The 24,915-nt window shown below is 43.8% G+C and overlaps 1 protein-coding gene across 1 annotated transcript in view; it reads right to left on the bottom strand.

Annotated features, from left to right (window-relative positions):
• Nucleotides 1-11: 11 nt before the first annotated feature.
• The window catches only part of SETX (senataxin), a 41,710-nt gene continuing 16,806 nt past the window's right edge, over nt 12-24,915 (bottom strand). Inside the window, exons 4-25 of the mRNA XM_069747578.1 lie at nt 18,151-18,260; nt 17,684-17,903; nt 17,485-17,604; nt 17,164-17,335; nt 16,858-16,948; nt 10,219-13,947; nt 10,017-10,125; nt 9,600-9,770; nt 9,069-9,301; nt 8,760-8,927; nt 8,327-8,483; nt 7,794-7,895; nt 7,574-7,680; nt 6,405-6,476; nt 5,848-5,997; nt 5,662-5,769; nt 5,208-5,380; nt 3,349-3,441; nt 2,702-2,866; nt 2,433-2,531; nt 1,657-1,744; nt 12-1,402 (exon numbers count right to left, since the gene is read on the bottom strand). Of these exons, the coding sequence (XP_069603679.1) occupies nt 782-1,402; nt 1,657-1,744; nt 2,433-2,531; nt 2,702-2,866; nt 3,349-3,441; nt 5,208-5,380; nt 5,662-5,769; nt 5,848-5,997; nt 6,405-6,476; nt 7,574-7,680; nt 7,794-7,895; nt 8,327-8,483; nt 8,760-8,927; nt 9,069-9,301; nt 9,600-9,770; nt 10,017-10,125; nt 10,219-13,947; nt 16,858-16,948; nt 17,164-17,335; nt 17,485-17,604; nt 17,684-17,903; nt 18,151-18,260 (7,058 nt within the window). The 3' untranslated portion in view covers nt 12-781. The remainder of the gene's footprint in view (nt 1,403-1,656; nt 1,745-2,432; nt 2,532-2,701; nt 2,867-3,348; nt 3,442-5,207; nt 5,381-5,661; nt 5,770-5,847; nt 5,998-6,404; nt 6,477-7,573; nt 7,681-7,793; nt 7,896-8,326; nt 8,484-8,759; nt 8,928-9,068; nt 9,302-9,599; nt 9,771-10,016; nt 10,126-10,218; nt 13,948-16,857; nt 16,949-17,163; nt 17,336-17,484; nt 17,605-17,683; nt 17,904-18,150; nt 18,261-24,915) is intronic.

Below are 24,915 nucleotides of genomic sequence, written 5' to 3'. Positions count from 1 at the left end.
ACAAACACGTAGCAGGTTCGATCAGTTTATAAAAATAAAAACTTGCAGAACATTGCTTGTCCAGTCATCCTCACAAATCTGTGAGCGAGAACTTGGAGTGATCACACTGCTATAGAATGTGTTAAATTCAAATATCAGAACTGTACAAACAAAATGTATAAGGCATAGTGTAATAAAGAGCTCTGGAGCTGTCTAATAGGCCATGTTCAAAGCACCCACCTTTATCAATACCGCTGCTTGCAGTCAGTGGATGACAACATTCCGAATTGGCCCTGATTACAGGGAGTTCGCCACTCATGGCCGCAGCCAGAGATGATTGGCGCTGATGACGTTATGGCTCCACACACCTGCTGGGATGCACGATCAGCCAGTATCATACATGTACATGCAAGAAAGACTCCCCACTTGCCTCCTAAATCTGATGGGTTGTTACAATGCAGACAACCTTCTAGGTGCTGACACACAGTAACAAACACCAGCTGTAGAAGCAGAACAAGGTCAAATTTAGCAACTCACATCCAGCTGACATTTCTGCTCCGAAGAGCAATATTCCCATCCATTGACAGCAAGAAAAAAATCTTGACAAAAACGAGCATTTAAAAAAATTACAAGTCTATGAGAAAGGTGCAGAGCGTTTTACTGTACAATGATTGCGCCTCATTTATATACACCCCATTAACTAATGGTGCACCAGGTCTCTAAAGTGCCATTAAGTGCTGAATACTTGGCAGCAACTGGTATAGAAGACAAAGTCCTGGCCATGGGGTAAACTTTGCAGCCGCTAGGAGACTTTCCTCTTTTTGGCATCCTGGTTATAGTCAAACTGCACGTTCTTATTTCGATAGTCCTGGTCTCTGGAGTAGCCATGTGCTATGCTGGGTGGTAGCTGGTCTCTGTAGGCGGGATGTGAGGGGCGCTTGACTCCAGCTACTGATGATGATGAGGAGTAGTGCGTCTGGGAGCGGCTGTGGGGATGTGCTGCTCTTGACTTCTCTCCCGCTGAAGGTTTGAGATCTCTGGACTCTTGCCGCCGTGCCAGTCTGGGATCTTCCAGCTTCCCTCTTCTGAAAGATGGTTGAACCTGAGCCACCGTGCGGTTCTGCATTGGTCTAATGTCCACGGCTGGATGTGCCACGAGTCGCTGTGGGGCCTGGATCACTGGTTTTGGAGGTAGGATGTGGTCTCTGGCCGATGCATCTGCAGGAGGAGTATGGGATTGACTGCCAGCTAAGGCTGGCCGCTCCACCACTGGCCCACTTGCATGGTTAGGAGACGTCCGCACTACAACAGGTTTCAGTTTCAAGATCCTGTTGACGTCTTTCTGGTACAGCTCCTCCTTAGTTGTGAAGAGTGCCCCTCGCCTTTTGGCATCCTGAATCAAGTGGTTCCAGTCCTTATTCTCCTGCAAGAAGACATGAGCAGCTTATGAAGTCCTAGAGCAATCCATGTATACACCTGTGAATCATAAAGGAGCAGGCTGTCCCCAGCTCTACCAGCTAAGCACATTAGCCCTGGTGTACTAGGTGGTCTATTACTCTGTTATCAACCATTTCAGGGTACCTGTAGTACTCTATGAGATGAGTGATAGGATGTACAGAAACCGTCCTGCCCCCATAAGATCACCATTATGCTGGACATTATCAGGGTGTTGCTCACCATTAGGGTCCTTAGGTTCCCCAGGATGAAAAGACTGAACCGGGCCCTCGTGATGGTCACGTTCAACCTTTGCCGACTGGCCAGGAACCTAAATGTAAGGCAGAAGGCGTAGAACATTGGAGGGGTTGTCCACCATTAGGCAATCCCTTCTCAATCATAGCATTTTTTTCCCATTAAAATAAAAGCACAAGTACTCGCCTCCCGTCCCAGCTCTTGCCCTCCCAGGGCTCCCGTGAGGGGTTGGTGACATGAGCCCAAACAATGCTGGCTTCTCTTCCTGCCTTCAGAAAACTAAGTAATTGACAGGAAGTGAGCAGGACCCCAGTTCTAACAAATAATTAACAAGAAGTTAGAACTGCAGCTACCGTTCACGTCCTCTCAATTACTTGGTCCAAAGCCGGGGAGAGAGAAGCCAGCGCTGATTGGGCTTGCGTGAACAACCCCACAGTAGAGCAAATGCCAACACCGCTGGAACAGAGCTGGTACAGGAGGCAAGTATAGCGGTTGTGAAGAAACTGGTTTAGATCTTAATTACCCAGACTATTTTTAGCAAACCAAAAAGAATATGCTGTTATCTATACTTTTGCTTGTGTAAGCCAGTAATGGTGACTTGTAAGCAAAACAGTCATCTGGGTAGTTAAGATATAATCCAGTTTCTTCACAGGGGGTTTTTTTTTTTATGGGGAAACCACTCATTGAGAAGGGGATGTCCTAGTGATGGACAAATCCTTTAATGGCAGAAGGCCATAAACTGTCTATACAACGACAAGACTCACCCGATAGACCCTTGGCCGAAGTTTGCCCGCACACACGTCACGATGATACAGTCCTTCTGCCGCCCCTGGAATCCATCCACCGTATCCACTTCAATACGTCTAAAAGACACAAGAGGTTAAATTAACACAAGGTCATGTCTGCTGCGACTAGTCAAGCCAGAAGGAGCAGGTGATATACAAGAATGGAAACATTAGATTGGGTAAGGGGACATCCATCAGAAGAGGCCCTCCCTGCTTCTCCACCACATTCAGTACAGGCTACCTCTCACCTGGAGTCTGTTCCAAAATCTTTCTGGAGCGCGTTGATGATCAACATCTTCTGGGCACGGTACGGGGTGATGATCCCGATACCACGGAAAGTAAACTCCTTCTTGCTTTTAATGAGCTTCATCAACGCCACCACCATTTTTATTTCTTGCGGGTTGGCAAATGATCTGCAGGAGAAGGAAGGCATGTTAATGTTCAGAACCCCCAGCAATGTCAGCCAGGGTACATCACGTGATCTGGTTTGGCCAGTCAGTAGCTGGAAGCAGAATCATGTGACATCCACTCGCAAATTGCATCATCTTCAGAGACAGATCATGTGATACCTCCAGGTTCTGAGGGGTCATGTGTTACTCTTTACAGCCCTGTTTGGGTGTGTGGGTATAATCGCACAGACAACAGTCCCCATCCTAAAAGGTATATTAGTATACTTTACATTTCAAGAACTATGCTTGCTGTTAGTGAATGAAAACAGGCTGAGAAACCTGTCTGAAGGTTTGCTACAGTGTATCAGTCTAGTCACTCCACAGTAATACACTCCTGTCCTAGTTTGTTACAGTGTATTGGTCTGAGGTCCTAGCTGTTAATATAGGACATAACTGCACCAAAGTCGCAGCTGAGATGGGGTCACCATGATTAATTCTGCCCTTACTCCTTCTCCTTCATCTCATAGCCATCTGCCACATCGAACACCATGTACGGCTGGAAGGGCCACTCGGAAGAACACCGCACCTCCTCCGTCGCTCTGCAGAAACATGAGACAATGCGATCACACACAGTTGCCTATTCTAGCACCATCATAGCCAGATGCGATCAGTCTCCCCCTGGTGTAAATCTGGTTCTTTAGTAAAATTAATACACCATTACTCCAGTCTCTTCGGGGGCGTGGGTTCGAATCCCACCGCTGCCAGGAAACCTTTTCTCTATAATTTGTAAAGCGCTGCGGAATATGTTGGCGCTATATAAATAAAAATTATTATTATTACTGCTTGTTTCATGGGTTAATTAAAATGTAAATTTCTGAACAATAGATCGTTTTCTCCAAATTCACCACAAAACGCCTTTTTACTGACCCCTGTAGTCTCATTATTAGAATCCCCCATAAGAGCCATTTGTCTTCAGCTGTAATAATCCAGAGATTATAACCGACCATGAGATAAAACATCAAATACCCAGTGAGGGGGGACGTGTCTGCACAAGAGGGGGCTCCACAAAGAGAAGACAAGATGGCGTAGTAGATAGTGTCTGTACGGATATGGTGGGAAGCAGAGGTGACAGGAGCAGCGGCTGCAGGAACAGGAGGCAGTCACCGGCTGCCTCAGATTCCTCAGGGGCCGGAGCTAGAAAACCTGCAGCGAGATCTGGTGGCAGCCGGCGCTGAGGTCTCAGTCTGTAGAGAAAGGCGAATACTAAACTGAAGATCTCTGTGCCAGAACTCAAGAATCAGGGATGTCTACAGTGAAGCTCCGGCGCCCATGGACCTTCCAACAGGACAATGAGCCCAGCATCTCACAGTCCACCAAGGCTCGGGGTCAGAAGAAGTCCTGGAAGATTCTGGAGTGGCCGTCAGTCACCCGACCTGAACCCAATAGAAAAGCTTTGGTGGGATGTGAACGGGTGCAAACCTGAGATTACTGATCTGGACACCCTTACCCATGATGAACGGGCAGAGATTTCCCAGGAAAGCTGCCATAAGCCAGTGTGTAGAGATGTATCCAGTCTGCAGCAGGTCATAACAATAAGAGGGGTTCTACTAAGTACTGAAGATGTTAGTCATAAAGCGGTAAATAATCCTGAGAATGCGAAAGTAAGTAAAAGTGGCATCTTGGGGTGAATTTAACAAGTGATTTTTATTTATTTTTTTCCCCAGAGTAGTTCAGATATTTACATTGTACTTGCTTCATTGTAGTAGACCAAAAACAGAATGCAATGCGCAAGGATTAAATTCCGAAACACGTATGCGAGATTTCCACATTTTTTCCTGCCCATGTACACTTGTGCAACTTTTTAATTCTTCAATAAAGACTTCTGAATTTTATTCAACACGCTGGATATTTTTCTATTTCTAAAACAGCAGAAAGTTTATAGATGAAACTAATAATCCAGCTTTACAATGGGTGGAGGGGGAGAACTGCGATTGTAAGGGAAGGTGTACACGGTCAGTAAGTGCTGAGGGTTGGACGCTAACTACTTGTGCAGTGTCCAGATGTTACAGCATAGTGAATGGGATTTCAAGAAAGACGCCCGCGGATCACCTGCGGAGACGGACATGTGGCACGTCTTTCCAGACCACAGTATGTCAATTTACTTTGCAGAGACGCGAGCCTCCGCAAGATGAATTTCACCTGTACAAAGTATCGGATGCGGTGAATCCGCAAGTTCAGTGAACACATGCTAATTCATCGGCGTTCAATAGTCGGCAGCGCTTTGGACACAGCAGACGTGTGCTGCGTCCAAAGCACTGCCAATTACTGAACATCTGTACATACCCTAACTCTTCGCTGCACTCACCGGTCTGTTTTCAGTACATGTTTGTAGAAATAGCTGGATGGGAAGAGACAGATGTCTGGGTGCATCCGATACTGCACCGTCAGCTGCAGAATGAGGCTGCCGTGGCCTGAGCTTTCCAGTTGCCGACATAGCCGTGCCATCAGGGACTGCCCGTAACCCAAATCCTCAGCTTTCTAAAGGGAATGGAGTAAATTACATCATTCAACTGCTCTAGTTACAAGAAGATTTCTTCTTCAGTCACATCTTGAGCTGCATTCAGAATTCTGCTGGTTTCCCATTACCAGAGAACAGTGCATTGTGAGCATTTAGTGACTTCTATAGAGCGTTAGGTCACAGGTCTAATTTTTGATGCAGCTCTGGATGTGATGAGGAAATAAGCTGGAAAATAGCAAAGCTAAATCTTGATTAATTATAAAAAATATTGTGCAGAGAATATTTTCGTATTTTTTCCTACCGAGGAGATGACGGTGGGAGGGAGCTGCTCGGGGTCTCCTACCAAAATCAGCTTTGTACATCGGTGGAGCAAGGGAATGAGGGTCTCAACCTCACATGACTGTCCGGCCTGAGGGAGGAGGATCGGTGAGTCTGGGCATCTCTACACATCACTCGTTAGGTTTCTACCCACGCCCAGGAAACGAACCTCGTCCACAATGACACAGCTGAAGGGTTCGTGTCCCAGCTGCCTGAAGGCGGACTCCAGTAGCAGTCCCCCACTCGTGCTCAGCGTGCAGCAGATGACATGCGACTCCAGGATGACATTCCTCTGGACCTCCTGTGGTCTCCGGCGCACCTTCAAATAAGGACAAGGTCTCATTAACAACCAGACCACCACAATGTGCCCAGCTCAGCCCACGGCAGGAGGACTATAATAATTCACCATAGCAAGCAGACATCTTGCATTGATGGCTGGCAGTAAAGCCCTACTCTAAACTACATAACCAATGCCAGATATCTGGCAAGTGGCCATAGTTGCATGGTTAGCATGTCATGGGCTTTAAAATGCAAGTCACCATTTTTGGTGGCTACTGGCACAACCAGGAGATTGCCTGTTATGGCACCAAATCGTAAAACAGCATGGCTTTATAGGGTAGTCACTCTCCCCATACACTGCAATACCATACGACTGCAGTGAAGTGCGTAGTCAAAGCCATCACAATTTCACAGTACCTAAGGGCACAAACAATACCTGACTCTTACCTCCCTCAGTTTATTAGCCAGAAGTTGCCGCTCTTTTGACAGATTGTTAATTTTCTGATCAAGCTCTTCACACTGCAAAATAACAGAAAACATCCTGCCGATCAGGTAACAACCTCACAGTACAATGCACCGATAAGATTTCTCATTGCAAAAGGTGGACTTTTAACAGTCTGCAAGCTCCGTGCTCAGTGAATGTTTCCTATGAAGCAGCTTTTCCCCTCTCACTCCATGTTTACATCCACACTTGATTGATGTCTAAGCAAATCCAGAAGCGCCTAATACCCTGTTTCCCCGAAAGTAGGACCCCCCCGAAAGTAGGACAGTGTGGGGGTTTCGGGGGGGTCCTCCAATGTAAGGCCTCCCCCGAATGTAAGGCAGGGTTGGGGGGGCCGCTGTGAAATGTAAGGCCCTTACCTTTGGGCCGCCGCTGTCCCCCATTGGGTCCCCAGGCTCCAGAGGTGTCCAGCGCTCATGGGGTTAACTCACCGTGTTAACCCCGCAATCCGCCCAGCTCAACAGCTCATTGGCCGCCCCTGCTCCCCACGTCACCGCCGGCCCCCGGCTCGAGCGCTGATTGGCCAATCAGCTCGAGTGCTGATTGGCCCAGCAGCTCGGGCTGTAATTGGCCGCCCCAGCCCCACGTCACCGCTGTTTCCCTGCTGATTGGCACAGCGTTCCCTGCAGCACAGGCCTTCCGCACCCACAGCCGCACCGCAGAGGAAAACGTCCAGCATTTAAAAACCAAGTAGGGAAACATGTACTGTATAGGGTATGGGGCTGTGTGCAGTGGGATACGGCACTGTTATGGGGTATGGGGCTGTGTGCAGTGGGATACGGCACTGTTATGGGGTATGGGGCTATGTGCAGTGGGATACGGCACTGTTATGGTATGCAGGCAGAGGGTATACGGCAATTACCGTACAGTACCGTACCGTAGTGTGTTACTGTTACCGTACTTTGATTTGTTGTCTGCTTTCCAGTTGAACGGTGTAACGTTAAGTACTGTACTGAATTTGAAAATTGTCATATTTTTTTTCCGGCTAATGTAAGACCTCCCCCGAAAGTAAGACAGGGTGGGACTTTTTGGGGTAAAATTAATGTAAGACAGGGTCTTACTTTCGGGGAAACACGGTACTAACACAACTTAGGGCAAATCACGCTGAACTCACAGTATGCTTGTTGCAGCGCTCCATCGCTCTCTGGCGGGACAGTTGGTCCAGCTGCTTGTCCAAGGCTTCCTTCTGTCGGAAAATTCCTTGATCCTGGTGAGCTCTGCCTGAAAAGAATGCAAGAATCAAATCTTCATCCAGGGAGGAAGGTCTAAAGCAGAGCTGACATTCAGCGCACTGCCACCAGTGTATGAACCATGGGGCAGCAGGCCTCACTCACTGATTTTGTGGTTGACTTGACAATCCAGACTGAACTTGACAACATCAGGGTCAATGCTCTTCTCTGCTCCCAGTCGCACCAGGTTTATGTCTCCACAGTTTCCTATCATGCAATAAGTCCATAATAAAGTAAATCTGCCTTATTGATCTCTGTGGGGGCGGGGTGGGGTCTATTCCAAGGCTGCCTGGAGCCCACCACTGCCTGTTTCGTAGAGACTGGCATTTGACCGCTGCTGGCAGTCACTATAAGAGGCAGACACATGCTTGCCCAGCTAAAACTGGATGTACAGTCTGTAGACTTCCAACACCATGGTCATTTACTCGTCTGAAACAATCACGGAGACTGGCAGAGCAGCCTTGCAAGAGGAATATAAATTTTTTTTATTATATATATATATATATATACATATACACATTATGTGTGTGTGTGTGTGTGTGTGTGTGTGTGTGTGTGTGTTAGATATATATATATTATACACACACACACATTTTTGGGGGTGGATATCTTCTTTAGGCAGTCAACTACCTCCTTACCTAGGGGATTCTTCTTGTCATGGCATTTCTCCTTGAACTCCAGAATGATCTTCTTCATCAGGTCGTCCAGCGCTGCGTTGGATGGGGCACATATCAGAACTCTGTTGCGCTTATTTTTGGCATTCAGGTTCTGATCCGGGATATTGCTGTTCCTTTTCTACAGAGAAGACATACGCTTTAGTAATCACGCCAGTATGAACACATGACCACATCTTTCCTCGTCCAGTCTATCATCTGGAATGAGCAGCCCCACCTCTGGAGGACTCAACAGGACCATTATCACCTGTTTATCAGAAAAGATGTGATACCAGGTTTCTCTTAAATTGGCCGCTTTGCCGTTATCCTCACACTCCAAGTGACCCACAGCAATCGGCTGATAGCCAGCAGCTCCACCTTTAGAAAAAGTTGGGTCATTCACTTATGTACAACGTACCTCCATGAGAATCCTGTACAACAGGCCAACTATGGTCTTAGATTTGCCCGTTCCCGGAGGTCCATGTACCAGACACATCTTGGGCAATCGGGGGTGTTGCGTCACCATGATGTATGCCCGCTCGATTGCGAGTCTCTGGTCGCTGTTATATTCTTTCAAGTTGAGAATCTGAGGATGAGAAAATAGATTGTAAAATGTGAATCCACTGCAGGACCCAAAATCAGAGATAACAGGCTGCCCTCCGCAGAAGGAGTCAACCTGGCTCAGCACACTACAGCCACAGGCAGACTCTCCATACGAAGCACTTACAGGGCTGGCGCAATTATTGTCAGCGCTGTCTTTCGGTAAGAAGTCTGATCTGTTGGGATGAATGATGGGTCGGAACAGTGGGTTCCTCTGTAGCTGGAGTAGCGCTTTAAATTGCCGCAGGATTGTTACAAAGCTTCCGATTATGATGCACTGCACCTGCTGATCGCGGAATGCCGACAGGTTTCCATATGTGTGGATACACAAGTCACAAAAAGTGTACTGCTCCTTCTCAACTAAAATACAAGGAATACAATCAAATGAGACACTTTACTGTAGATCTCTTCTTGCCGCCATTTATGGGTTCACATTAATCCACACTGACCCGAGTGGCAAAACTTAAGTTAGGAAGGGGCAGTATTCCATTGAAGCCTATGTAAATAACGGTCACCAACTTTATGGGTGAAAACTGGTTCTGAACATGACAAATCTAGTTCTAGAATTACCCACAATTTCTGGACTTGCTTAGAAGTGCTACCACTTAATACATGGAAAAATCCCAGAGCAGGTCCATCCTCCTGACTTTCTACTTACAGTATTGTGCTTTTTGCGAACGGGTAAATCGGAAGACATGTCCAAAATGATAGACCAGTGATGCTGGGGGCTCCCTTTCATCTGGGGAATGGCTGTCTGATGTGAGCAGAAAGACCAAGTCGTCCTCTTTTGGGTGATGTTGAAAGTTTAAGTCTTTATCCCGTATCCAGGCTGTTAAATGGAAAAAGTAAGAAAACCAATGTGAAAAGCTGAAACTTACAAAACGAGGGACTTAAGGGACTGTCCAGGCTTAGAAACAGGGCCTTTCATCTATAGGTTGTGTCTAGTATTGCAGCCACTCTATCAAAACGGAGCTGCAATTCCACACATGGCATTTGGACATGAATGGCATGGTTTCTGGAAAATAGTTTTACCAAGCTTACCGTAAATTAAATTCGATATAAAAAAGGATTTTACCTCGAAATTCTCCCCGGTTGACCTGGCTATCGAGGCAGAAATTTTGCAGGTGGAGTTTATATGGATGGGAGCTTTGTGGCCTCCGTCTTCCTAGCCATTCTTGCGCCAACTATTAACATACAGGACATTAGTAAAATCAATGTGACAACCTCCGAGAAAAGCTTCACTTGTAATTGGAAAAAAAAAAAAAATTATATCTTACTTGTTCAAAGGCATTCTGGAGCATCAGAGGGAAGAAGACCTTAAAATACTCATCATAGGAGGAGAACATCAGCGGCACCTTCATCAGTGGTAATGTGCACAGATTACTGGGGGCTCCGAAATGCTGGAAGTTGTCAAACATGTCATATTTCCAGTGTAAGACCTCCTTCATGAGCCAGGCCTGATCCATTGCTGGCAAGCGTCCAGCTATAGTTAACTTATCTGCGCTGGTGTTTGTGGCGGGTGGAAGCGGGACGTTATTTTGATTGGTTAGGGGCTGTAAAATGCCACTTGTCGGCATGGAGACCGGATAATTCCTCTGTGGCAGGACTAATTTAGGAAGAGGAGGTTTTGGAAGTTGATTTCTAGGCTTTGGAAGTGATGGATACTTTGGGATATTTTCCAGGTCCTTTGTGAGGCTGGCAGTTCGGGAAGCAGTCTCAGTGCTGAAAATCTTGGCTGTAGCTGCTTTTGTAGGTTTTTGGACAGATGGAGGCAAACCAGGTCTAACAAACAGGTGATCATCGGTTTTCTCAGATGTGACGTGCATAGGACAATGATTACCAGAACCCAGCAGAGGCTCGGAGCAGCCCGTATATTTGCACTTGATGGTTTCTTTTGCCTCTTGTTCAGCTGCAGGTTCCTCCCTGACAATGAACGGATACGGCCATTTGTCTTCGATGATTTTGGACTCCACCTGTGAGCACAGGTCCATATCAACTGGATCAGTTTGGGTTAAAAATAAGTTGTCCTCGTCTTCATCTTCGTAATCCTCCAATTCAGTCTCTGTAACCCTTGGCACAGGTGGAGGAGGTTGAGCCATGATGGGCTTTTCCAGGCTATTGGACACTTCTCTCATTGTTTTGGGATCGGTAGAGATTTGTGGTGATATCTTTGGAGATTCCATTTTCTTTGAGATTTCATGCAGTGTTTCATTCTTGTCAAGCCTGCTCTGTGGATAGGAGCAGTCATCCGTCGTTTTTCTCATTGACTTTACAGAATTTTCCGACGTTAGGTAGACATTTTCCACTTTCTCACTTGACATCCTTTTTTCAACATTCTTCGGTCTAGACTGACGGTAAAACTGACGATCTTGACAAGCCAACATCTTTTTGTTCCCCTTCACCATAATAGATTGTGGAGAGATGAATTTTGCTTTCTGCTTCTTGGTTTCCACAAACCCAGCCGACTTTCCATAGTTGCGTAGCTCTGTTAAGCTATCAAGAGACCGTTGGGATAAGTCGAAAGCTTTGCGAGGCCCCTTCTTTAGGCCTAGTTGTTCAGCAGGTGAGGTCAGCTCAGGACACTTGCGTATTTTCTTTGGTGGGATCACAGCGGGTAACACTTTGCCCGGGCTCCGAATCTTTTGTGGTTTTCCATGTGCCTTCAGCGGGCTTTTGCCTTTTGTGGTTTTGGCACTGAAAGTCTTATGCTTTCTGGAAGCCTCCACTTTTGCCTCTGTCGCCATCGAGGGGGTTTCTTTAGCAGTTTTGGATTGTTTTCTTCTAGAATCAAATGTAGGATTTTTAGTATCTGTTTCAGATAAAAGTTTCCCATAAAACTCTAAGATGCTCATTTTCTCGCTTAAAGATCTATCGCTTTTACATTCACCACCCGGAGCAGCGGTTTCAACTGACTCTTGGAATTGCTTCTCAGCATCCTCTGCAGCTCTTTCAATGTCGTCATCACAGATATAATCAGTGTCATACCCCCACTGATCAAAGTTACCACTCAAGTCAAGATTTTTGTCGTCAGGACTTTGGTCGATTTCGGGTTTTTTGCAGTTATTGGGTTTTTCCTCTTCGAGTTGCGAGTCTCCCCACGCTGAGTAGATGTCGTCCCGCGTCTCAAACTCGAAACACTGGGAGTTGTACTCGTCACAGTTCTCCGGCTCTTGCTTTATTTCTGCGCTTTTCACTTGTGCAAGTTTAGCTGAGGAAGAAGAACTCAAATCTTTCTGTTTTTCCACTTTTCCAAACCTAATAAAGTCTTTCAGCTCGTCGTCTGAAGAATCAGAGATGGTTATGATCGGATCAGAGGACATTTCTGTTTCAGAGGAGTCATCTAAGATCAAAAACCTTGCAGCTCCCTTCACTTTCCTCTCTATAGAGGCAAAGTCTTGGCTTGGAGTCACCTCTTGAGCAGCCAATCGATCAGAATCCTTATAGTCTCTGGGATTGTCAGGATCCATCTTTTTAACAGTTTTTAGCAGCAACCTTTCTTTAACTTCGGACAATGGAAGATCGTCATCAGCTTCGCTATCCATTACGTGCTCTTTGCAAACAGTCTCTCTCAGATGGTTGGGCTCACTCTTAATCGATATGACCGACTGATCGCTTCCTAGCGACAATTGTTTAAGCTGTTCACTAACTGGAAGGTTGTCTGCAACAGCACTTTTAACCCTTTCATGCAAGGATTTCCGGACCTGCGACAGTGGTATGTCATCGTTGTCACTTCCTTCACTACAGTCGCTTCTGTAACCACAAGATTTTGCTCTATCCCACAAGTCTTGCTCCTTCTTAATGCGCACATAGCACGGCTTGACCATATTAACCATCTCAGTGCTGTGGCTGATGTTACTTTCAAGCGCTGGAGCTTTGTTTTTATCCTTTTTACTTGAAGACTTTGCCATGACTTTGCACAGTTTTGACTTCCATCCCGTTGGCTCTTTTTGCAGCGCCAGATTTTCTTGGACAGGCATTTCATCTAGCTGTTCCTTTTTGATTGACGTCTTTAACACAGACTTAAGCAAGGAAGAGCGGAGCTCTGTTTCTTTGGTTCCAACATCTTGGGGTTCCTTTTTAACTGAGAAAGGTAACCCTCCTGCACCTTGTCCTGAAGGCTTGCCGAAAGCAGGTGGCTCGATATCAGGAGAGGCCACACTGCTACATCCAGACTCAAAAGACCTGCCGGAAGCAATATCTGGAGACCTACTACTACGCCCGAACCATTCATCATCCTCCTCCATCCTTTCAGTCTTAATGAAAGGAACAGAATGAACCTTGTTTGTGGTCGTCGGCTCCAGAACAGAATTAGGGATCATCGCCGTCCGGTCCTTAATGCTCTTAATAACTTGGGTAAGGCAACTTTGTAGACCGTGAATGTCGGATTTGCTAAAGTCCAGATTCCAAAGAACGTTTCTCCTAATGACGAGATTGAGTTTATCTAGATATTGCTTACAGCTTGAGTTCTGCCCCAAATGGTAGCCCTCGCGCAAAAGGCTTCGTATCAGCTGTATACAAGCAGACTGCACTGAGGAAGATGCCTGAGAGTTTGGTGAAGACGACAAAGGCGAGGAAGTGGAAGTTGTTGGATTGTGCCGTGCCGCCATGTCTATGATGGGAATCATGGAGCCCTTGACAAGAGCCTCAACCCACTTGTGAGAGCTCACCCAGAGTAAGTGAAGGCACTTTTTGCTTCTATGCAGTTCAACAATAGAAATCAGGACCCTGATAAAAAGCTCAGTGACCTTGTCGCACTGACTGCTCCTTTGATTGAGGACATCCTTTATTTCAGAGTACAGGTGGTGAATCACTTCCATGATATACGCCACCCCCAGGTCTTTCAAGTCCATGACTGACTGCACGTAGGGTATGAACCACAAGAAGGTGCTGTTGTGGACCCGCATATCCTGGCCAATGTCAGACTGCAGAATATTAGCCAAGCTTTGCATATCTTCATACATGTTTGGGCAATAGTCAGGGCAAATTGCACCTTTCCATCCAGTGTCCTGAAAATATAGATGGAAAGACTGAAAACATGCCACAAGGAAAATAAAAATACCTGTCTAAGCAATATATGCAGTACAGCAGCTCAGCATGCAATGCTATGTACCGCCTTTGGGCAGGGGTGGTGATGTTTTTATTACATAAACCCAATTTGCACTTTAGAAGCCTGTGATAGGTGTCCCCTATTCCAGGTATGGCAGTCACCTGGCTAATGGCCGCTTGGCTTGGGCTTTAAATGGCCAAGATCACAGAAACCACTGATCTCATCTGTTCAAAAGCCCAAATGCCACAAGCTGTAGCAATCTAAGCTATTTGAGAGGGAAGAAGCTCCCTACCTCTGTCCATGCAATCATGGGGTGCTGTAGCAGCAAGAGACCTCCAATGACCTCTTGGTCTGACATGTATGGAAATATTAAAAATGTCCAAAATTAAAGGGGCACTTCAACATAATATCGCAACAAAAACTCCCATAAGGTATAATACTCAAGGGAATAAGAAGAGTTCCCAAAATTATTGATTAAAAATATATATTTATTAAATATAAATTAAAATCTAAAAAAGCAAAATACCATCTGGGGACACCAAGCAGAACCAAATGGGGATATATCATCAAATGCAAAGCACATCAAAAAGACCAATCAATAATAAAAAAAAATAAATATATATATATATATAATCTATCCCATCCGTAAACCTATAGTGGCACAACCTATGCAATATATAAAGGGATTACTATATACAGATATAGGGGTCTATATATCATATAGCAGGTCCACAAATACCAAAATGAAGTTACAGATGTCCTATATCCCTCCCAGGATTACCCCTTACACAATGTAAGTTCTAAGTTAGTTCTGGCAAAGATATACAATGAAATAATATTTTTAAATCAATAATTCTGGGAACTCTTCTTATTCCCTTGAGTATTATACCTTATGGGGTTTTTTGTTGCGATGACATGTATGGAAGCCCAATGCACAGGCATAATGTGTACTTCACATGAGCATTGGGTAAGCAGTGCAGTGTATCATATAGGATCGTAAGTCTCCTTGTAGGACTTAAAAAAAAAAAAGCCTTAACAATTTACTTAACCCACACGGTAAAATCCACAAGAGAATTGCTAATCTAAAATAAAAATAAGGGACCAAAAAGTCACATCTACCCCCCACCCCCCCCAAAAAAAAAAAAAAAAAAAAAAAAAAAAGACTTATTCGTCCCCCATAAAACAAGCCCTCATCTGGCTACGATTTAAGAAGAAAAAAAAAAACAAAAAAACAACCTAAAATACCGTATATACTTGAGTAGAAGCTAACCCGAGTATAAGCTGAGACCCCTAATTTTGCCACAAAAAAAACTGGGAAAACTTAATGATTCGAGTATAAGCCTAGGGTGGAAAATGCAGCATCTATCGGTAAATGTCAAAAATAAAAATAGATACCAATAAAAGTAAAATTAATTGAGACATCAGTAGGTTAAGTGTTTTGAATATCCATATTGAATCAGGAGCCCCATATAATGCTCCATACAGTTTATGATGGGCCCCATAAGATGCTCCATACTAAATATGCCCCATATAATCCCGAATAAAGGTTAATAATGGCCCCATAGGATGCTCCATAGACACATTTGCCCAATATAATGCTGCACAAGTGCTGATTATGGCCCCATAAGATGCTCCATAGAGATATTTACCCCATATAATGCTGCACAAACGTTATGGCCCCATAAGATGCTCCATAAAGATAGTTGCCCCATACAGTGCTGCACATGCGTTGATTATGGCCCCATAAGATGCTCCATACAGACACTTGCACCATATGCTGTTGCTGCGTAAAAAAAAAAAAAAAAAATCACATGCTCACCTCTCGACGCTCAGGCCCCCGGCACTTTCAATATTCACCTGACTTCGTTCCGGCGCCGCTCCGTCTTCAGCGTCATCTGCACCGACGTTCAGGCAGAGGGCGCGCACTAACCACGTCATCGCGCCCTCTGACCTGAGCGTCACTGCAGAAGACGGAGCGGCGCCCGGAACGAGGAGAGGTGAATATCGCGCAGCGCTCCCCCTCCCAGTTATGCTCACCTGCTCCTGACGCGGTCCCTGGTTCTCTGGCACCGCAGCTTCTTCCTGTACTGAGCGGTCACCGTTACCGCTCATTACAGTAATGAATATGCGGCTCCACCCCTATGGGAGTGGAGTGGGGTCCATATTTATTACTGTAATGAGTGGTACCATGTGACCGCTCAATACAGGAAGAAGCTGCAGCGCGGTGAGAACCAGGGACCTGCAGGGACCACGCTGGGAGCAGGTGAGTATTATTAGACTCCCCTCCCCTGCCGACCCCTGGGTATGACTCGAGTATAAGCCGAGAGGGGAACTTTCAGCCCCCAAAAATGGGCTGAAAATCTTGGCTTATACTCGAGTATATACGGTAACTTACTTAATCATTAGTAGCCAATATAAAAGTGGAACATAAAATAAATGACTAGATCGATAGAAGTGTGGCAAAATGGCGTTGTCGGGGTGCAGCTACTGTGGACTCACATACAGATTTTGGACTGTAAGTAAATGGTGCATATCTATACTACATTTATATGCGGGCAATTGTATTTATGGGCACTCTGAACAGGCTCACCTTGTGGCTACTACACAGGATTTAATTTATAACTATATTGGCACTTGCACTGCAGTCTGATCCTGAACAGAGAACCAAACTCTTAAATGTATTCATCCATTTATAAATGTATGCATATTTCCAGTTTGTCAACTGAGAGATTCCCTGAATTTTTAAGTTGTACATTTTTTGAGTATTTATCTTCAATAAAAATTGTATTTTTCAATCTCCTGAAGCACGTCTCTTCATAACCTGAGGTTAGTTCTTAAATAAGTTTGGGCTCATTTTGCCCAGTTTTACCTTTTTTGGTTTTTCAGTGTTGAAGCTGTACACCATCTGACTACAGGAGACCAAGTCATCATCTTCAGAGTCAGGCTCTAACTTTGTTAGCCTTTAGAAAGACAAAAAGTTATACTCCTGTGTATCTGAGATCACACACACCACATATTATATGAATGCACAAACATATATACAGACGGGAGATCGATCACATCAGAAAACAAATCGCCTCTGATCAGCAGACTATAAAAAAAAAAAAAAAAAAAAAAAAAAAAAAAAAGTAATTTGTGGAAAAGCTTCCGTGTGAGAACAAGTTTAGGCTCAGACCTCTGACAACTTTTCCTGATGTAGTCGATCTCATCATTGTAGCTCGGGCTGGCGATGATGGTTTGAAATGCTTGGATTGGATCAATCAGTTGTCCCCAAACCTTAGATCCCAGGCGATCGAGGATTATCATGAAACAGTGGAGCGCCGGCCAAAAGGGATTTCTGCTTTCATCTAAAAAGCAAAAAACGCTGATGGTAGTGATCAATACGGAAATGGTAAATCTGTGCTGGGAATAGATGAATATAGAGGCGTCATCATTCCCAGTCTCCCTCTTATCCCCAGCTTCGCACTTGCCATGTGTCAGCACACACACTACATACCCTCAGTGTGCTTCTCCATCACATGAAGGATGGACTGCATGAAGTCATTCTGCTTGTCTGGCCCAAGAAGCAGGGAGTCCATGGCCTGTTCCTCAAGTACAGTCAGTAACATGCAGACACCTGGAATAACCAAGCACGTAGTCATAAAAACAGAGGTGAATGCCAGCGGGAGGCCAAGATTGATAAGGAGTGTGCTCACCTAGCCAATAGTTCTTGTAATTAGAGGCATTATACAGGTGGGCCGGCAGGAGGATGAGCTGCCCATCTTCTATCTCTGTGAAGCTGTAAATGTCCGGATTTTCAAACAGCCCGAGCTCAATGACCTTAAATAAGCAGGTGAAGACGGCCTGAAGATCGTAGTAGTCATCCCGATCCACCTTCCCCTGAGCCCTGGCCGTCAGAATGGCCCAGCGTCTTATCTGAACAAGGAAGGGAGAAGACGGGAAAAGGAAAACAGAAAAGGACGTTAGACAAAAATATAATAATGGTAAAGGAAAAAAAAAGTCTGCCAATTAATGACAGCGTAAAGTGGTGCCAAAGCAGCCCCAGCTCCACCATCTGGGAGGGCAGAGAGGAGGAAGGATGAAGGAAGGAGGGAGATCAGATGGAAAGGAGGAAGGATGGAGAAGACAAGAGGAAAGGAAGATATGAAACTGAGAAACTCACGCTCTCATTGGGATGTACAAGGAGGAGATAAATTCCCGGCAATTTCTCGTACACCTGGAAGGGGTTGTTCACATGCTCCATCTTGCACAATGCATCAACACAGAGTTCACCTGACGAATAAAAAGGAGATGTATGACAGGTCAAGAACTTTGGTCCTGAACTTGCAAACGTTTATTGTGACGGCCATATACCCTAGGACATATGGAAAGGAGTTGTCCTGATGGGATCTTACCCTTGTATGTCCTAGGATGCACAACATCACAACAGGGTCACTTCTGGTGTAAAAAAAAAAAATCTCACTTTTACAGGAAAACTATTTCAGGAGGATAATTAATGAAAAAAAACCAAGACGATAGGAAGGATTCATTCCATGCAGTGAAATAAAATTTTTAATTTTTTTTTTTTTTATCACACACACACTACCGTTCAAAAGTTTAGGCTCACTTAGAAATTTCCTTATTTTTGAAAGAAAAGCATAGTTTTTTCCAATGAAGCAAACATTAAAATGATTCAGAAATACACTGTATACATTGTTAATGTGGAAAATGACTATTCGAGCTGCAAACATCTGGTTTGTAATGCAATATCTTCATAGGTGTATGGAGGCCCATTTCCAACAGCCATCAGTCCAGTGTGCTTATGGTACTTTGTGTTTCCTAACTCTGTAAGAAGGCTAATGGATGGTTAGAATAACCTTGAAAACCCTTGTGCAGCTTCCTTTGAGCTAGTGAGAATCTGGAGCATTAAATTTGTTGGTTCCATTAAACTCTCAAAATGGCCAGAAAAGAAAAAAAAAAACTTTCATGTGAAACTGGACAGTCTATTCTTGTTCTTAGAAATGAAGGCCATTCCATTAGAGAAATTGCCAAGAAACTGAAGATTTCCTACAGCGGTGTGTACTACTCCCTTCAGAGGAGAGCACAAACAGCCTCTAACCAGACTTACTTACAGGGAGAAACAAGAGTTTTCTTGGGTAAACAGTAAAAGGTCAAAATGTATTGATAGTTCACATTACATATCATAAATAATTTTCAAAGAACAATCAGATAAAGTGATACATGTGCAGATACAATACCGGGGGAACCAGGAATCACCGGTTGCATTTGCCCCTTAGTGCAAAATAATCCATTTAGACATAAAGTGCATGTGCATTAGGGTATAGCACCAGTAAGTAGCCTTGCCCAGAATCGATCTTATATATATAGTAACAGGGGGTCTATATAATATAGTACCCTACAGGGCCGGTACACACTTACCACGGGCAAACGCTGAAGGGGACCTGGGGCGGGTGTAGAAAAAGCCCGACGCGCGTTTCGCGTCTCCAATAGAACGCTTTCTCAAGCGTTCTATTGGAGACGCGAAACGCGCGTCGGGCTTTTTCTACACCCGCCCCAGGTCCCCTTCAGCGTTTGCCCGTGGTAAGTGTGTACCGGCCCTGTAGGGTACTATATTATATAGACCCCCTGTTACTATATATATAAGATCGATTCTGGGCAAGGCTACTTACTGGTGCTATACCCTAATGCACATGCACTTTATGTCTAAATGGATTATTTTGCACTAAGGGGCAAATGCAACCGGTGATTCCTGGTTCCCCCGGTATTGTATCTGCACATGTATCACTTTATCTGATTGTTCTTTGAAAATTATTTATGATATGTAATGTGAACTATCAATAAATTTTGACCTTTTACTGTTTACCCAAGAAAACTCTTGTTTCTCCCTGTAAGTATGTTTGTTTGAGTGGGTATATTTTCTTTTTGTATGGGCTAATTTTAGCCTTTTATGCTGACAGAATTATGTCAAAGAGGTTGTGGTGGCTAGCCTCTAACCAGAGTAGAAAGAGAATGGTGAGGCCCCGCTGCACAACTGAGCAACAAGACAAGTACATTAGAGTCTGTAGTTTGAGAAATCGATGCCTCCCAGGTCCTCAACTGGCAGCTTCATTAAATAGTACACACAAAACGCCAGTGTCAACATCTACAGTGAAGTGTCGACTCCGGTATGCTGGCCTTCAGGGCAGAGTGGCAAAGAAAAAGCCATATCTGAGATTGGCTAATAAAAGGAAAAGATTAATATGGGAAAAAACAGAGGCATTGAACAGAGGAAGATTGGAACAAAGTGTTATGGACAGACGAATCCAAGTTTGAGGTGTTTGGATCACACAGAAGAACATTTGTGAGATGCAGAACAACTGAAAAGATGTTGGAAGAGTGCCTGACACCATCTGTCAAGCATGGTGGAGGTAATGTGATGGTCTGGGGTTGCTTTGGTGCTGGTAAAGTGGGAGATTTGTACAAGGTAAAAGGGATATTGCCATACCCTGGGACAGCGCTAGTTTAGCTCCGATGACATAATCCTAATTATAGTTGCATCACCAACTTTTATAAATGATCTCTGTGTAAGGTATACAGTGTTAGAATTGCTTAGCTAGAACCCTAGCCGTGTTCTTTCACCCCACGTGGCGATTGCATTCCTATCCCTGTCCTGCCCTAGACAAGGCCCAAGCTAGTGTGTGGGACACTAGCCCTGCTGTATAATAAATACACAAAGGGAAACAAAACTGCAATCATTTAACATGCCCCCAGACTATGGAATGGTATATAAAAAGGAAAAGAGTGAGGACAAACAAAACAAAAAAAAAAAAAAGGAGAAAAGTAAAAAGGAACACACCAAACGTCCAAACCGCAATTTCTGGAGACTCATCTATCCAAAATCTAGCAAGCCAGCAAGAGTGGGGACAATATACCAGAGGGGAGTGGGGACAATCAGAAGACATAACTCAGGACAGAAAGCTTTAGGAGACAAGTGTTTAACCCTTGCAACAAACAAACAAGGGAAATCTGCACAGCTAACTGGAAAGCAAAGCAGATCCAACCAGTGCAGGCATGCGGGTAGCAAAATGCTGTGATCTTCTGACCCCTGAAGTAGAAGAGAGCACTGTTCGTGGTACCCCCATGACACCTACAACCTGTATTTTGGATGCAGAATAAGAGATCAGGACAAGAGTTGGACTCCACACATACAGCTCTGGCAAAAATCAAGAGACCACTGCAAAATTTTCAGTATCTGATTTTTCACTTAATAGGTAAATTTGAGTAAAATGTAAGTTGTTCTTTTATGCTTTAAACTACTGACAACGTCTCTGAAGTTCCAAGCAATAAATTTTGTATTTATTTTCTGAAAATGAGAGATGGTCAAAATAGCAAATATAAAAAAAATGCATTGCTTGCAGGCCTCAAATAGTGCAAAAAAAAATAAATAAAAAAAAGTTCATAATCATTTAAAAACAATACTAATGTTTTAACTCAAGAAGAAGAGTTCGGAAGTTGATATTTTGTAGAATAACCATGATTTTTAATCACAGCTTTCATGCGTCTTTCGCACTGCTTCTGGGTGACTTTATGCCACTCCTGCAGTTCTTTGTTTGATGGCTTGTGACTATCCATCTTCCTCTTGATTACACAGGTCTGCGAATAAAAAGCTGTTTGATTATTTTCATCTCATTTCCATGTATTTTGGTGTGCTGAAAACATATAAAAAAATATTGAATAAAAAATCCTGGATGTCAGGATTTGCCACAAAATGCAAAATTCTCTTCAAATTTAGTATGTTTCTCAATTTTTGGTATTTTATCTTAGGGTTTTGAAAGTCAAAATTACTATTAATTAATATCAATGCATTGAAGATATACAAGACTCCGACTACAAAAAAATCGTCGGACGAATGCTGAAAGCATTTCAAGCTATAGGCTGCCTGAGGAGTTTGAAAGTGCATTTCCTCCATTCCCACCTTGACAACTTTCCTGAAAATTTTGGAGCTGTGAGTGAAGAGCAAGGTGAATGATTCCACCAGGACATTAAAGAGATGGAAAGAAGATACCAGGGAAGATGGAGCATTACAATGATGGCAGACTACTGTTGGACGCTTCAGAGAGACATTCCAGATGCTACTCACAAGCGTAAATGTACCAAGAGAAGTCTCACAGGGAAGAAGAATCGATTTTAGTGTGTGTTAGTGAGCTCATTGCAGTTAAATGATTTTCATGAAACATTTGTAATAAAATTTATTTTAATGAGTATTTTCATTTATTTTGAGGTATTGTCTTATTTAACAGTTACTTAAATTGTCAGAAAACATGATGTCCTATGACAAAACGGAGGTCATTTTCAGATTCACCGCACTTAAACAGAAAAATTACGTGGAATAACCAAAACAGCTCTTGAAAAAATTTTTTTCCAGTTTTTGCAGACCTGTGTTCCATTCCAGAGGTTTTCAATGGGGTTCAGGTCTGGAGATAGGGCTGGCCATAACAGTGATTTGATGTGGTGGTCCTTCATCCACACCTTGATTGACCTAGCTGTGTGGCATGGTGCATTGTCCTGCTGGAAAAACCAGTCCTCAGAGTTGGGGAACATTGCCTGAGCAGAAGGAAGCAACTGTTTTTCCAGGATAACCTTGTATGCAGCTTGATTCATATGTCCTAAGCAAAGAACAACCTGCCCAATTTCAGCCTTGCTGAAGCATCCCTAGATCATCACCAATCCTCCACCAAATTTCACAGTTGGTGCAAGACATTGGCTTGTACGCCTCTCCAGGTCTCCGTCTAACCATTAGATGACCAGGTGTTGGGCAAAGCAGAAAATTAGACTCAGAGAAGATTACCTTACTCCAGTTCTCTATGGTCCAATCCTTATGGCCTTTGGCAAACTTCAGCCTGGCCCTCCTTTCTGGTTATTCTGGTCAGTTGAGAGTAGTTTTCACCCTCTGTCGGTGTGTAGCTTTGTTGTCCCCAATGTCGGCTGCTTGACCTTGTTGTAATGGACTGCCATCATAGAAATTTGAAGGATATAGGCAACATGACGCTGTGTCCCTCTGCTAGTAAAGCCAGAATTGAGCCCTTCTTTTCCTCACTCAAGACTTTTCTTTTCAACTCCATTGGCATGGCTGGAAGTTATTTTTCATTCCTATTACTTTTGGGCTATTACTAGCACTTATTTTGCCCTCCAGCTTGTCCTATTGCAAGAGGATTGTGAACACCACAGCAAAGTTTTTTATTCTTTCCTTTGTTAAATAAGATTTGGTTCAGGTGATCACCTAATCAGAAGCACATTAAGAAGAATGAGGTGTACTCCTCAGGTTGGAATTCAACTGACACTGGAATGAAAGTCAGACATGTAGAGAAGCTGATTTTTATGAAACTGTGCAGTGGTCTCATTTTTTTGCCAGAGCTGTATGCTGCCTTAGATGTGCATCACATCTTACCCAACGGTTGCAAGGGAAAAGGCAATCTATGCCTTTTTACAGTCCCGATGATCTGTAGAGCCAACCGATCACATTACCAATTGCCATTTCTGCATGGTGCCACCAATTAAGAAAAGTTTCAAGGAAGAAGTGGACTTTACAGTAACATTCAATCTGTAATACGCCTTGTGCTACATACAGAAGAATAGCCGATTCCAAAAACACTTTCCATCAACTGAAAAAGAACAGGGTGCGTGGTGTCTTGAAGCATCTTCCTCTCAGGACCCAGACTTCCTGTCAGCAATATCACCTGAACCACATATAACACAAAGTGAACTGAATGATCTTGTTAGAGATTTGAATCTACCCAAGAGTAATGCTGAGCACTTAGGTTCCCAGCTACAGCAATGGAATCTTCTAGCGGGCGATGTTCAGATTTCTCTGTTCCACAACCGTGATAACGATCTTGTCCAATACTTCTCCGTTTAGGACGATCTTGTGGCATGCAACAACATCAACAGTTTAAATGGAAGCTCCTAAGATAAGTTATAATCCAGAGATATGGAGGCTCTTTGATTCATCCAAAACAAGCCTAAAAGCAGTCTCGCTGCATAATAGCAATGCATTAGTTATGCAGTCCACATGAAAGAAACCTATGACCACATGAAACAGCTGTGCCTCAACTATGACCAACATTTGTGGCCCCCCTGTGGTGACAAAGGTGGTTTCCTTAACTTGGTCTCCAGGGTGAATACACAAAGAACTGATGATTTTGGTGTGAGTGGGATAGTCAAGCAAGAGAATATCACTACAATAAGAGACTGGCCTCTCCAACATTCACTTCAGCAAGGAGGAAATATGTCCAGCATCCAGCACTTATTGACCCACATAATTTTGTTTCCACCATTGCATATCAAGTTGGATCTAATGAAGAAGTTTGTAAAAGCAATGGATGCATTCAAGTATCTCATTGATAAATTTCCAAGGTTGAATGAAGCAGAGAAAGGTGGCTTTGTCAGACCTCAGATTTGGAAGCTTCTTCAAGATGAGGAGTTTCTCAGTTTGTTGCAGGGCAAGGAAAAGGCTGAATGGGTAGCATTTGCATTAGCAATAACCAATTTTTTTTTTAAAAACTAAAGAGCAGATAACTATTAAAAGTTGGTGGAAAATCTCAGCAAAACAAAAGGATCTTGGCTGTAACATGTCCTTAAATACTAATTTCTTATATTTGCATCTAGACTTTTTTCCACTGAGCTGCTGAAATGTGAACGACGAGTATGGTGAGAGATTTCAACAAGATATTGCGACTATGGAGAAAAAAAAAGAAAAAAAATATCAAGGAAAATGGAATCCATCAATGCTTGGAGATTACCGTTGGATAATTGTAAGATGATCTGAAGCATCTGAATAGTGGTTAGACATGTTTAAGTTATTTGAATGCTAAATTCACGCTAAACATCAGACAATTGGCATATCAAAATATTCTGCATCTTTATACTTTGCAAAAAATGTTTAAAAGTC

Source organism: Ranitomeya imitator, chromosome 2 (assembly GCF_032444005.1).
Source record: "Ranitomeya imitator isolate aRanImi1 chromosome 2, aRanImi1.pri, whole genome shotgun sequence".
Classification (NCBI taxonomy): Eukaryota; Metazoa; Chordata; class Amphibia; order Anura; family Dendrobatidae; genus Ranitomeya; species Ranitomeya imitator.
The sequence above is the reverse complement of the archived record's forward strand: the minus strand, read 5'-3'. Positions and strand labels throughout refer to the sequence as shown.